Below are 15,889 nucleotides of genomic sequence, written 5' to 3' on the forward strand. Positions count from 1 at the left end.
GAGAGAAAAATTATATACCTCAACCCAAAAGTTGCAAATTAACTGACATGCTCTGAATGATACCAATGTAACTAGCGGCAAAGTAGTCTAAACTCAATGTAGGTACATAGGTAGTTATCGAAGTAGGTAATGATTAAATAAGTTCTGTAACATAATGCAAAAATTATCTGGTAAAAGAATAATGACCTAGCTAACTTTTACATTAAAATTATACATCGAAAAAACTGAATTAAAACATTTTGGCAACATTGCTTTTTCAATGTTCTAATATATGTGTGTCTGCCCTTTATTTCAAGTGCCAGTAAATTAAAAAATCCACAAATTAAATCATACAGAAATCTGTGCTTTTGTTATAGGGTCCAAAATCTATCAATACTGGGATAAAAACAATCCCAGAAATTTTTATCCATCAAAAATCCTTTCTTATAGGTGTGCAAAATGCAAGAAATACACACTGAAAGTTTCACAGCTTGAGTAGTTTGGGCCCTGTGTTGATGGGTTAGAGAACATGTCACTCAGGACAATTTACTTTATATGCATTAGAGAAGAAATTAAATACATAATATGCTTTTTTCCATGGCTTCTCCACTGTCATTGGTGATGTTGATTTCTTAAGCAATAATATCATTGAACAAAGCGGAAATAAACATCATTCTGTGTCATATTATCATGGATAATGTGATTTTGAATCATTCCGATGGTGTGCCAGCTACATATCAACCATAAGAGTTGGAAAAGCGAAGCAGCAGTCCTATTATTTCATTTGAGTGACCCTCTATTTCTTAGCATCTCCCTCTAACCTGGCTCTGCACCCCACATAACCACTTCAAAACCTTGAACTCTGGAAATTGATTAGATTGTTAGGAGCTCTGAATTTTTCTCAATAATTCATGAATATCTGCTAAATGACCTTTTAAGCATCCATGAACATAGATTTAAAGATACACAGACTATAATAAAACTATGTATAGACTTTGTAATAAAACATATAAATAAATTAATGAACATATCAAATCAAAACCTCCTTAGATAGATCACTTTGTATGGAACATACCTTGATGTAATACAAATTCATCGCCTAAAGGGATGTCAACATTGTCCTTGAAGAGACGCTGCTGAATTCTACGAATAGCATCGGGATGGTCTGTAAGGTGGACAACTGGAAACAACACTGTAAAAAAAAAAATCAATTAGTGTCTTTGAATGACAAGATAAACGTTTAATTTAAAAAATGTATTTTTTCCTGTGGTATCCATAATGAAGAACACCAATGGTAATTTCCACTCTTTTTTAATTCATAACTCAACAACTGAAAACCAACCAAGGGCCTTGAAAATGACACAATGTGCTGAAACCATGGATGGCCAGTTGGTGAGCGTTGAATCAAAAAAGGGGGGAAATTACCATTAGTGTTCTTCATTATGGATATGGTGAACTTCCACAAAATCAAGCCTGAAACGATATTATACATTTTCCAGTCGTAATCATTGTGAATGGAGTGACTGCGTAAAAAGATTTCAAATTGATAGATTTTTCACATTATGATCTTCTATATTATTTCTACTGTATAGATTCCTTTTTCTCAACTTGTACACAACCAAACTTTACAAATAAGGTACCAAAATGCACAGAATTTATCAGAGAACATGCGAAGGCATATCTTACTTCCTAAATATTGCTATTGTTTCGTAGAATTGGTTTTTAAATAATTTAAAAAAACAAAAACAGGTAAATATTCCTGACGTTAACGGCGCACAAACTGATACATTTGTTCATTTGCAACAATATCTCGCATTCTTTAAACAACTTTTATCAAAATGCGGCTGATTCCACATTCAAGTCTCCTGTTGATACGTAAGTATGAGTCATCATGTGCGTTTGATAGATGATAGCGTAATTACTTCCAACAGGGGCGGATCCAGGATTTCTTTCTGGGAGGGGCACAAGCAAGGCCGTATCCAGGATTTTGTTCAGGGGGGGGGGGGGCACAAGGACACCTCGTCATACAAAACGAACGAAATGATAATGGGACCGTATTAAAAATCTAGCATATTTTTAAGGGTCTGGGGGGGGCACGTGCCCCCGTGCCCCCCCCCTGGATCCGCCTATGACTTCCAATGTTGTGTTTAAAGAGGTCCTCTGACCTCAATTTGTACATGAACATTCCAATTAAATTAGTACATAAGACCCTGCCTTTTTTTTTACATTTTAAAATTAGAAACGCGCCTATCCCTCTGTGGACCTGCATTGAAAAGAGCGGGGGAAGCCCACTGGGAGTGGGCGCAGCACGCTTGTTACAATGAATTAATAAATTCCTCCAGGAATAAACAGTAAAAAAAAGAGATCTGTCAAATTGAGTTCTAATGTTTTCCATAAATCCTACATCATCATAATTGCATTGTGTTGATTTTGGCACCCACTTAAATTTTAGTGGATTCAAAAAATTACCCTTTATGTTTGGCGGTCATATCTATGGAACAATCAAATCTGTAAATATCCACATTTGGTGGTGGATCCACCATCGCCTAGTGAATGCCCGCTTAATTTTTTGTTGATATTCACTATAAATTCAAGAAAATCCATTATTTTTACTCGTGCGTATGCCAAATCATCCACGACATCAAGTGTGGCTATCCACTCTTATTATCCATTCTTACATTCGTTGATAATGCATCCATGCATAGGCGGATCTAGGGGGGGGGGCACGTGCCCCCCCCCCCAGAACTGAGGGCTCCATATATCCATGAATGCTGATGGCCTCTGAGAAGCAGGCAGCCGTGGAAACTCTGGAGGTGTTAGGCCAGTATAATAAACTAGTTCTTTGAAAGCCACAAAAATCACATTTGACCATCTGCGTTTTTGTGTGAATACATAATTGTTAGTTAAGTTGCCTTAAAGTATAATTCATGATTCCAAAAACAAAAATGATTCAAACCATCTTGAAATTGGTCATTAATTATTACAAATATTTTACATAGATTCTGATTCTCCAATGCAGTATATGTAAACTTTTTTTGGCTGACAAGGAAGTGACCGGAAAAAATGTCTATTAGTGAGAAGTGTCCATTATTCAGAGGGGGCTGCCGTCCAACACACACACACACACTGTAAAGAACAGGAGGCTTGTAAAAAAGAAAGGAGCTCCAACTTTGGCGTTGACCAATAAAGTGTTTCTCCTTTACTGTTCAATGCATTTCATTCATTTGATTTCTCAGAGCAGGCTTTTAAGAAATAGTATTTTTTCTGTTTGGATACTGCAAAATCTTTAACTTTGGGGTCTGGGCGGCAGTGAATAATAATATCCGATTTTGAGAAACTTCGAATCTGAGCCCCTGATGTTAGTGGGCAACTTTCCTGCATAGGGCATATTTGATCCAGAAAAAAATCATTTTCTATACCACCCTAGGTTATATGGGCCTCCGAAAAGGGTTTTGCCAATAGAGGGACTGCTTGGCGGTTATGCAGCTGAATTTAGATAGAAGCACCTGCGGAAAATAAATCACTGCTACTAATTTTTTTGTAATAAACAGTGATAAATAAATCATTCAAGGTCAAATTACTAAGTTTAAAGTTTATCTATAGAATTTTATGGCTTTACGACGAGTGAGAATGATCAACAAATACTGAGCGCACCAAAAATGTTGCCTGAAGTGGCGCGCGCTCACTCTCGGTGCGATATCCCGGGAACCAAAGGGCAGAAATGAAAGAAATTTGAGGTGATACTCAACAAATGTGTAACGAGTCGTTGTAAAAAACGGAAAAGTGATAGAATAATCCGAGAGTGAAAACACCTTCATTTATGTCCGAAAAACACTCAAAAATGCCGAAATTTCAAAACTTTAAGTGCGATGCGGCACGTTTTCCCGGTATCGGATCACAAAAATAATTTTCGTGATCTATTTTCTGAACAAATGGAACAAATCTGTGGGGCGTTCCAAAAGAATTTCGAAAACTTTAAAATAAGGTTTCTTAAATACAAGTTTTCTTATTGCTTTTGGTAAATAATTTATAAACTAACAATTATTGTTACATAATTTAATTAGAAAAATTAAATAACAAACAAACTTTTTACAAACTTTTGAATTTTTTGCCGCCCCCTGAAATCTTTGCCCCCTCTGCTCCACCTTAAGGTTCTACCACGAATTAGTTTCGGGCCTGACGATACCCCTCGAAATACACCTGCAATACCCGCAGACACCTACAATAGATAGCGGACAGAGTTGTAGGTCTCAGCAGTTGAACATTGAACCTTACGGAATTAAAGACCTCACAATAGCGGACACTCTATTCGAGCCCCCTTGCCCCCGTGCCCGGCTGATTCATCTCTGATAGGAAGGACATTAACTCAGGCTAAATGGACCAATGCCATTCAACCGCAGCGTCTCCTTCTTTTGGAGTTACTCAAGCGATCAAATATGGAAGAAAACAGAAGCACCAGGTACGGATGAGATCGGACGTGGATGAGGAGAGAGATAGGTATGAACTCGCATCGAACCGTGACTCGAAACTTGTCCATTCAGCGATTGAGCTGCGGCAGCGCCAAGGGGTCAACAGTGCTGCCCTCTCACTATCTCCCTCGATGCGACCTTGACCCGGAAATGCGACGCTGCTCACAATGACAATCTCCCATGTCGCCTCTTTACCTTGGCCATGGTGCACGTAAATTTGTTCCAGCATATTCCAAAGTTAGGATTAATTTTTCCCCATTACGAGGACGTGGGATTTGTGAACCATTTCCTTGATGTAAGTTTAATAAGTCAACTTTTTCAAGTAAACAGAGCACTTTAGTATGGAAGTTATAGGAAATAAAGACCAATTAATTTAATCAACGTGTATGAGCATCTAGTATTCCATTAATATTTCATACATAACTTCAGAGCACCCGTTTCCTAATTCTTTTTAACGGATCCTAGTAATAACTGAGGAGAGACTACATGTGAATCTAAAACACAGAGTCACCCGAAAAGAAACAGAAATTTATGTATTCCACAGAGAAATAAATATTCGCCCTCTCTCGCGTACAAATCTATGTCCCCCTGATTTTCAAACAGTGTTGAGTAAGATTTGTCTCTCCAAAATTAACAAAAAAACTTGAATTGACCAAGTCCTAGAACCAAATTTAAGAATTTAGTCCAAGATTTCAGGCTCTCGGCAAAGGAATTGTCATTAATTATGAAAATGCGTTCAACCATTAGCAATTTCAGTGTCATCAGGAAAGAAAATTAATGTTTATTTTCTTCAATGAATTTTTCATTTAAACATTACCACAAATTACTAAAATATACATTCAACTGTTTCACGGGATTTTATTTCTTCGCCTAGGACGCTGATCTTCTTGAAATTACGATTTTTCCACAAAAACCGGTACATATGGAAACTGAAAATACCTAATATAATTCCAGAGGTCAAATATAGCTAACCACACTAGATTATAGCAGAATATAAAAAGTTTCCACCGAAAATAAGCGCTCCGAGTAACACACAGCGGTATATCTTGAGTGTACGACAAACCTTTTTATCTGAAGAAACTACCAAACTCTCTGGTTTCCACCAGTTGACAGATCCGGGAGATATATTATTGTATGCAATTAAAAATACGTGATTAATTGTAACTAAAACAGAAGGAAAGATAGATCCGTTCCTTTTTACTATCATGAATCCAAATAACTCTTTTACTACCAGAAATAACTTTCCCTAAACTTTATAGAGGTTTTCCTGTCTTAAAATCTTAATTTCTAACATCTGCTCATGAGATCGAGGTTCATACAAAAAGAATAAAAATCCAGTCAAGATACCCAGTAAATAGGAATCAAAGAATAATGTTTTTGAGTTTCACATGCTGAACATACATAACCAAATAAACTATGCAATCATCAATCATTCTTTTTCAATCGATTAAAACCCAGGGTATATACGGATCGCCGCGACAAGTGACGTACAATGATGGATCAATATTCATTACTTTCCTCGTATCCTAGGTGGTACGCAATACCTCTCAGCAGCATCGCGTTTGAGGTCACATATGCATCACCAACAACTCATCAATCATTCATTAACTATTTTTAAACAATATTTTCCAATTACCATCTTTTCCATTTTTCCAGAAATTATGGGGGAAGCTTAATTCGGCACTGATTCAACCGATCACTCCTTCGCTTACTCGTCTCAACATTTCTCACCTCATTCCTTGGACTCATATCCAACTTTTCTTCCTTAATTTCAAATTTTGAACTATGCGGTGTCTTTATGATCTTTTTATCGTAATTTCTATTAATTATGCAATTGCAATGCGATTGCAATTTCCCCCTCATATGCATATGGAATGAAAAAGCTGAAATTAAATATGCTTCGGAAGGGAAAAGATGCATTAGCATTCGACCAATTTCGTAATCAAAATTCAATATTTTATTACAATATGCTAAGAGTACCTACGGCTAAATTTTAGTTCATATTTAAAATATTAGTTGCTGAATGCAATTAGCAAGCATCCGAAATTAGTTCTTAACTACGGTCTGACTTAAATGCCTACCTCAACTGGACAGCCATGTAGGTAGAGCAGATATAAAGGAAGGAGAATGCCTCCTATAAATGACTGAAATGTGTATACACTTACTCAAATATGTTAAAATCACGATGCTTTATTCCAAGCCTCCATCACCGCATTATGATTGTTTTTGTTTGGATGTAATGAGTGACCATGGATACGTAATCAGCGAATGCTTTTAGGCCGCGGGGGCCTATTTGCGGCAAAAATGCCATGTTGTCTAAAAGTTCCCCAGCACAAGTTGGAAAAAGTTACCATGTAGTATGGACAACGATAGAAGCAAACTGGGGGCTGGAGAATAAGGAGTAGAGGACGTTTAAAGGCAGTGCAATGGGCGAGTATTATGGGACTCCCTTGAGGAGAACTTGTAAAACAACCTGTCCCGGCTCAGCAAATGGATATTGGCCACCATGCAACACCTCATACGGAAGAAATAACGCCACCGGTATGAGTAATAGGTCACTTCTTTAATTTTGTATTAATTTTCCTACAATGCTTTTTGTTTATTTTTGTTATTTATCACATCAACTATCGTTATTCGATTGTCTTTTATCCATTCATCAACGTGTAACCATAAGTCGCGCGGAAACAAATAGTGACTCGTGATTACCCGGTAAGCCATTAATGTTGAAGATACTCATCTACCGACTGCAATTTATTACATGCTATCTGCTGTTCAAGATGCAGTCGCTCATGAGAGAGACATCACGTACTGCTCGCGCTCAACATGCCCGTATCAATCCCGAATTGCTTCAACAAGATCTAGATCCGCTGGACCATGTAAGTTCTAGTCTAAACATCTACATTTTGTAATAAATTTGATATAATTGTCACCGTTTTGCATATTATTGTATTGTTTTGACATGGACTACTGTATCTTATAATTATTATATACCTGTTTCAAAATTATACCGTACTCTACAGTAATATTTCCACTAGTTTCGAGAAGGTATTCTTCTGTGACATGCAGACAGTTTTTCAAAGCTTGAATGCACCGTGTTCCCTCCTCACATTTAGTGAAAAGTTACGTTTTTTGTAGACCTTCATCTTAAATATATTCGTGAAGCTTATGACCTTAAATAATATGTGACGTCTGGATCCTGTCAATGGAAAATCGTATCGGTTCTACGCTGAAAGCAGCACAGGGAAGAAAAGTAACACTTTAAAAAAAATCACGGCCTTGCTCCCGCTAACTTAGCAAAATGCTTGAGGATTGAAACTTTGGTTTGGAATTACATTAGCGCTCACACATCCACAGCCCATAATTATAACCTGATAGCGAGTTAAAGATTATTTGTGTAATGCATGCTTAGTATGAATGTAATGTGCATAAACGAAGTCAAATGTGAATGTGATTCTGATTCACGAATAAATTTCTTAGACTTCATTTAGAATTGTTTTACTGAAAATTAAAATTTTTAGACATTTTGTGTTAACATTCAGTGCAAGTAAAAGAAATTGCATGTATTGAATTTATGTTAATCAACCAATGATCTAAGATAAAACTACTCCCGTCCTAACGCGAAGTCAGCTATACTTATTTTTAACGGGTCTTTGTGGTCAAGCGAGTGAAAAATGTTTGATTTCATGTTTTCTGTTCAGCTGTTTCTGTTTTTCTTTTACTAATAAGAAGGTGGTAAATGTGACAACTTTCATATGCAAAAGACACTTTGGAAAATTAAGGAAATTAAAGAAAAAATACATGATTGACAATGACGATAGTTCGAAATATTTAAAGGAGACGACAGTCTTTGGCCATACCATTCACTTTTTGCCATCGTGGTTCAAGTAGGAGGTTTTTTTTACTAATTTCAAGCAATCCATGTGTGGCCTCATCCCATCCTATTAAAATGAACATACGTCGTATGAGAAATCAGCTTGCTTATGAAATAAAGAGCGTTACTGAACTAAAAGCGAAGGAAAATGCGTTTAAAAGTGGATAAAGCCAAGTAAGAGGGAAAAAAAGAGGAACGAGTCATGAAATACAAAACATATAAATGCAGCCGGTAAAATAAAATTCAGTACAATAACTGGCCTTACTCTCAAGAAGACATTCGTATTTCCGCGCCACAGAGGCAACTACTTGCTCCACACTTCCACTGTTAATCCCATTGACTCACCCCTACCATGTTTTACCATGGCTAGTGTGTTACTTTGTACTTTTGTTTTCGTTGTCATTGTAGCTATGTGTTTGTAAGAATAGGAAACGTAAGTATAAACATACATTACCCATATTAATGACTAAACAAGCAGTATCTATCAATTTATTTTTAAAACCATGCAATCCCAGAATATTTTATTCATTTTTTAATTTTTACTATTATTAATTTTATTTGTTATTTTTTTAATCGAAGTACGCCCTTCTTTGACATCATTTTTTGTAGCCAAACAGGGCAAAATGTAATGATTCTATTTTGTATTGCAAATATTTATTCATTTCATTTTTTTCATTTTAATACCATTTTCATGAATTCCTTATGGAATTACTGAAACTAGAAGGAGGTAGAAGACCGGACAGACTTAGGATACACTCATGGAAGACTGCAACTTGCAAAACATTGTGCGTTGTTTGCATTATCACCGGCGAAATGTTTCTCTAAAAGTTCTTCTCTTACACTGCTCCCGTTAAGATTCGGCACATCGAAATTCGAGGAAACGATAAGCCACGGGTTCAGAGGATGAAAACAGGTGCTTAGACGGCCAAATCCAGTATCTCTTTCCTGGCACGCGAAACCGTGCCGCGCTTCTGAGACCAATCACGGAGTGTCCTTGCTTAATGAACGATTACATTGCCTCTCCGCGTCTTATATTCTTATCGTGTCCAAATGAGATTACACCAAATCGGGAATAAAGCTTCACCGCGCCCCTTTCTTCCTTGGTCCTTGACCTACCGCAGCAGGCACAATTCCACCATCTGTCGTCCCTCCGCGCTCAAATTACACAAAAAAACGTGCGGCCTACTTCAAAGATAAATGAACCTGCGCGATTGTTGTGAGACTTTCATATTATAGAGTTGATAGATATTGCGTAACTCTGTGTAACTTTTTTCTGCGAAAGAAATACATAAAACTTGCTCAGTCTTGAGATTTAGGGAATGCAAGGGAAAGCAATTAGCAATGAATACAGGAATTTAATTCAACTTTTACATCGTGAAAGAGAAAAATACATGTAAAGGATGGTTTCCTTGCCATATAAAGGGATAAAATTTCACGGGCGAATAGTTCAAGAACGCGCTCGAAATTCAAAGGGATAAAAGGTATTAAAGGGATTAAATCGATAATGACTAATTTATAGAATAGGAAATAAGAGTGGCAGGACATCCACGCGTATTCTAAGATGCACTTTTTTATCCTCGGAGATAATTCGCAGTTAAGAATTGATTGAGAATTTGCGGCATGCAAAACCATGCCAAACACCAAAAGTCTATCTTGAAGTCAACAAATTGTACGAGAGGCAGTCGGAGCGTGAGAAATGATTGTAATCTGTTGGTGGGAACCGATTTTCGGGCTGTTACTTTCATTTTTTCTGCCAGCGGAAAATTTTTTCCAATGAATTGTCTGGAGATATATTCTAGACTGTCCTTCAACTCAATCAATGAACTAAATAAAATACAAAGGAAAGAAGTGCGATTCGTCAAGAAATGTTATGAGGGAACAGACAGCGTTTCTAACTAATGGGAGCCACTGGAGACTCGAAGACTACGCGACAAGCTTACATTCATTGAGCAAATAAGAGAAGATATTCCGAGCGACTCGGAGAACATCATTTAAGAACCCCACTATATTTCCAGATCCTACAGAAGCGATAAACGTCCGATAGGAATGGGAATTCGTTTTTACCCTGAAAAATAAAGGATTTTAATAAATGATAGATGTAACTTTGTCAGAGCGTTTCTTTTTTGTTTACAGCTGGTGCCCTAACACCCTCTGCGACTCTCCTGTTGAGGCGATTTGCATGGTAGTATGTAGATAAGCATATGTATATCCGCCAAGAAAATGCAAGCCCGAATAACGAAATATCCGATGTGTTATTTGCAATTGTATCAGTAAGTCCATCCGAATTTGGTCCGCGACGTGCGCAACTGGTCGACAGGTATCATCTCCCACCAAATGGTATCGTTCACCAATTATTATCTCACTTCCGACGTGAAAGAGTTCGAGAAATTAAGCGGGTCGTCTTGTTTTCCTGTTTTTCGATGCTTCGTCTACTTCTCGAGCTATTCGAAATGAAATCACCCGTTCCAACTCTTTAGATGATAAATTGATGACAACACCAGCTCATGCCGGGTGGGTCACCGTCTCTAAAGCTATTTCTTGGTCCTGTGCATGGGTCTCAGCTTCAATGGTCTCATTTTATTGAACCGAATGCAGCCGACGAAATCTCTCATCTGCATAAGACTTGAACGATCCACCAAGAGGTTCAGTCCTGCGAGCTATTCCTTCCATCAAAATTTCACCCTGAACAAGTGATTAAAGTACAACTTTAATGACGAAACCAACTCATGAAAAGTGAGCGGCAACTTTGTTTGTATTACTTTAAAATTATGGCCGTATTCCCGAATCTTACTCAATATTGAGCGCTCACTCTACCTCGGTGGTTCAGATCTCAAACTCAATTTCAGTTTGAGTTGGAGTTCGTATTTTTGTGACTACTCCAACTCAACTCACTTGAAGTATCCGCAGTAAAAATTTTGAAAATGATGCATTTAAATGAACTTTTTTCATTCAGGGTCTCCTGCTCATCAGAAACTAGCATTACAGGAATAAAATATTACACGTGGAAATAGTTTTAGGAGAGATATTCATTTTAAAACATGAGGCCATGGCGGCGGACATCTTAGAACTTGGCGACTCAATTTGAGTGGAGACTCAAGTAGGGTCTTGTGATATCAATGTTCCAGTCGAGTTGAGTTTTAGTCGAGATCAAAACTTGAGTAACGTTCTGGAATATGGCCTTAATTGCTTGGGGAAGATTGTTTTCCCGCTTACTTATCCTTCCCTTCCATCCACCCAATTTTTTCAATGCATAGCGTGTGAACAACCCAACTCCCTTCACGGAGTAGGTACATATCAATTTGCATTTGTGCAGGGAGCGAGGATGCGAGGAGCGGCCTGCGTCTCCGGACGCGGCCCGCGGCGGATGTGAGGGCGCAGGGCGGGTGCAGGGGGGTGACCACCGCGGAGCGGGTGCCGGAGGTGGCGTCCAGGAGCGCGGGGGGCTCGCACGAAGACTGGGAGTTGCTGGTGTCGGAGGACTCGCGGGATCCGCCCATCTACGTGAGGAAGAGCCGCGGGGGCGTGTCCGACGTGAAGATCGAGTTCGACGACGGGCGAGGCTGCAGGTCTCGGGTGCGGCTCCACGCACCCACCTCCGCCACCAGGTGAGACGATTCTCTCATTTCAGCCATCTCATTCTGTCCCGCAAGCTGCGTGTGGTCGGGCTTATTCGAACGCCGATCGTTCAATGAAAAGAGTGCGCGTTGGTGTGATTTGCCGACAGAGGGCGTTTTGGAAAGCGCCAATGGTCAAGTTGGTTTGATTTGGAATGCAGTAGATACATAACGATCTCATATGACAGTTAAAAACGAACTATCATAACGAACTGTGCACATTTAAGCTACCTCCAAGGGAAGATTCATCCAAAGTTTTCCTGGATATCACACAATTACTTATACCACTTATTTTTTACAGAGCGCGACCCTGGTTTCAATGAATTATCATAATCTTCAGGCGCAAATTATTCAATTTTATTAAATAATTTAAATCAAAATTAATTTAGGTGATTGTGTGATATCCAGGAAAACTTATAATGAAATACCACAATGTTAATCAAAGAGTTAGTGAATTTTGAAGATACATCCACCCGCACCCACATCCACCCGCACCCCCGAGTTAAAAATAAAACCGGCATCGAATTTCCAATAGTACCTATAATACCGAAGTCATTAACGCGGCCATGGTCCTTGATATATTCATTCATTCGCGTTCTTCGTCCTATGTATGTAAGGACCATGAACGCGACGATGATCGCTAAATGTCTCTTCCATAGGAATTTAGTTCGTGAATATCCATATGTGATCGTTATCCAACGTCATCAAGTGAACGCTAAATCAAATTAAAATCAATAATATTGCTTTTGAACACGCTCTTATTCTCATCTATCATTTATTTTAGTCCTTAAATAAGTTAATATTCGTTAAATTCATTTGCCTGACGGAGCCTCAGTCAAGAGTTAGCCATCTTGTTACAGTATGCCCTTTGCTAGCCTTTACTGAAAATCTTATACTTATTTCCCTATGCTACAAACTATCCGGGCAATGAGAAAGGGAGCCCTAACGTTAACCCATTAAGTTGAGTTCTTGCCGACTATTGATCGTAAAGAGTAATCCTATCTAATTCCCCGTAACCTACCTAAATAGGCGTATGGCAGAAGGTTTTTGATTTAACAAAAAAAAAAGGTGCGCTTTGGAGATATTTCACTACTGAGTCACACCTTGTAATCATTTTACCGGGGAAAAACGAATTCCTAAGTCTATCCGTTCGGCAAAATATGTATCTTATTTTCTTATTTCATCGTTTCTGTCAGACCAGAGCAAAATGAGGTTCTAAGACGTTCTCCTTGTCGCTCTGAAAGATATAAATTCTCAATTGCTCAAGATATCTACACTTACATTAAGTACGTAGCCTCTGTATCTCTAGCGGCTCTCAGCCTTATTCATATGAAAGCTGTGTAACGCTCTGTGTTCACTCGTAGCAGTTTTCGGTGTCGGTGGTGAGAAAGTACGCATGCGCAACGTAAGGGAATGTGAACATAAGATCCCAAGTGGGGGAGACTTCCTGAAAGGGAAAGATCATTTTTCTTATCCTGGACTCGAACCAGGAACCCTGGGACTCGCGCCTAGTGCTCCGAACATTGAACTGTCGTCACTAAGCAGTCGCGACGGAATCCATTCCATTCAGCTCATCACCTTTCGCATTTTTTGTTAAATATCCATGTTTTGATAAAGTACATCCGTTTCTGCTAACAATAGAATAAGCGTATACGAAACGTGAACAATTCAACACTGTTCTGTATTTATCCAACTTGTTCAAGATTCATGAGCCAACCGCAGCGCATTTTTATGATACTAACTTTATTTCACTTCAATGACAGTATTTATTGCCAATAACTTCAGAAAATGGAACGGCAATGAGCCTAAATGCCTGCAGGCATTTAGGCTCATTGCCGTTCATTATTAGGCTCATTGCTACGTGTTTACTGGGTGGTTGCAGCAAACTTTAAAATTTAGTCCAAATAAACACGTAAATGCATGAACGGGAGAATGGACGAAAAAATGCACCGTGTAACTATTCAACTTATACGAATGAACATAGAAATAGAATAGAAAATGAAATTTATTATTCCGGGACAAGTTTGTCCCTTCGGAACATATTTGGTTATAAATATAATAGAGTCAGACATATTACAAGAATAAGTAGATTTACATTATACATCGATTTCACAGAATGCGACTAAATATATGACAGGGTAGAACAAAAAAAATACATATGTATATTATCAGCACGACAAACGTATGGACTCATAAATACATCTGATTTTATTGACTTTAGCACCAGCACAATAATCAGGTAACTTTAGCATTAGCACAATAATCAGTTAAGTTACAATATTCAATTTACATGCAGCAATATTCCATAATATTTATTTTTGAATTGTCTTACATTTTTAGATTTTTTAAAAATCGCATGGCAATTGATTCCATATTTCGCAGGAGGTAATATAAAAAGACCTAGCGTAAATGGATGCTCTATGGTATGGTATGTGAAGTTCTTCCATATGGCGTGTCGGGCGTTTATTTGTTTTAGCATTATATTGTATATTTTTGTATAAATATGTGGGAAGTTCAATCGTAATTAACTTGTACATAAATGTAGCCTTATAAAGTAGGCGCCTGTCTTGGATTTTTAACCATCTTAGTTTTTCAAAATATGGTGTTACATGTTCATAATATATGAAAAATATACCTTATACAGGAATTCTGAATCCTCTGCAGTTTCAGGTTTAGTTCATTTGTAAGGTCAGAATATACCACGCAGCAATAATCAATACGAGGGAAAATAAGAGATTGAACTAATTTTTGGCGAAGAGGGACGGGGATAAGGTGTCTAAATTGCTTTAACTGATATAAAGACCCTATGCGAAATGGATTTTATGTGTTCATTCCATGATAAGGTTTTATTTAGTGTAACTCCTAAGTTAGTAACACTATCAGAAAAATCAACTTCGACACCTTTAACAATTATCTTTGGCAGGGCATCAAGTATAATTCTATTAACATAAACATTACTACCAATGATGATTCTTTTGGTCTTGCTGGGATTTAGTTGCAGACAGCTTTCCTGTGACCACTTACATATATTTCGAATATCATCATTCACCTGATTAGTGGCTTCAGTCACATCAGAGGGGTAACAGTCAATGTAGATCTGAAGATCATCGGCGTAAATGTGGTATTTGCATCTTAAGATAACTTTAGAAAGATCATTGACATATATAGCAAACAGAAGGGGTCCAAGGATTGACCCCTGAACATATGTATTGAACAGAAAAAAGAACGTATCATAATTTGATCCATGCATTTTTAGGTAACATTTTCTGGTCAACCAAAATCGTTCATTCATTTAGATATCAACTTGACGTGTTAATGTGTCTTTTGGCCAGGCCGCAAATTTTATTTTTATGACAAATAAATATATTGCTGTCGTAATCAACATTTTTCCTGACATCGTCACGAGAGCCATTACTAAAAATCCTTATTTTCAAATGCATTTTGCAAAATTTAGAGCTTGGAAGCCTAATTATTTATCGTCTCTCGACACGTGCACTGGAAAATTCAAAAGAGTAATTACGTTACTGGAATTTTTATGAAGAACAGTTTCTGCGTTATGAAGAAATTTGGTTCCTTCACAAAGTAATCATTTCGTGGACAGGTAAGAACCCAACGGGGCAATGATTTCAGAGATGCAATCTGATAAATACGTTTCCAAGTATGTTTATGTTTCCAAGTTTATATTTTACAAAGAACAATAAAATTGCACTATTAAACTCTCAAGAAAGAGAAATAAATTAAATGTTACTCACAATTTTCCAAAAATACTTCAACTCCACTTCACAACCGGCTTCAATAAATTTTGTATTGACATGCCAGATATTGAAATATACAAAATTTGTTGAAACCGATCGTGAAGTGAAATTAAAATTATTAGTCCGTATTTGTAAAATATTTCTGGTAGCTTTAAACTTACTAATATGCTATTATTCCACCTGATTAAGCGTGTAACAACT

At 37.6% G+C, this 15,889-nt stretch overlaps 2 protein-coding genes across 3 annotated transcripts in view; one reads left to right on the forward strand and one right to left on the reverse strand.

The window, feature by feature from the left end:
* LOC124155417 overlaps positions 1–15,889 on the reverse strand; it is a 127,029-nt gene that overhangs the window by 11,047 nt on the left and 100,093 nt on the right. Inside the window, exon 3 of the mRNA XM_046529211.1 lies at positions 1,055–1,171. Coding sequence (XP_046385167.1) covers positions 1,055–1,171 — 117 coding nt within the window. The remainder of the gene's footprint in view (positions 1–1,054; positions 1,172–15,889) is intronic.
* Positions 6,691–15,889, forward strand: part of LOC124155416 — a 29,999-nt gene continuing 20,800 nt past the window's right edge. For both annotated transcript variants that reach the window (XM_046529209.1, XM_046529210.1), the window contains exons 1-3: positions 6,691–6,989; positions 7,226–7,324; positions 11,633–11,924. In XM_046529209.1, the coding sequence (XP_046385165.1) occupies positions 6,875–6,989; positions 7,226–7,324; positions 11,633–11,924 (506 nt within the window). In that variant the 5' untranslated portion in view covers positions 6,691–6,874. The remainder of the gene's footprint in view (positions 6,990–7,225; positions 7,325–11,632; positions 11,925–15,889) is intronic.

This window comes from Ischnura elegans, chromosome 3 (assembly GCF_921293095.1).
Source record: "Ischnura elegans chromosome 3, ioIscEleg1.1, whole genome shotgun sequence".
NCBI lineage: Eukaryota > Metazoa > Arthropoda > Insecta > Odonata > Coenagrionidae > Ischnura > Ischnura elegans.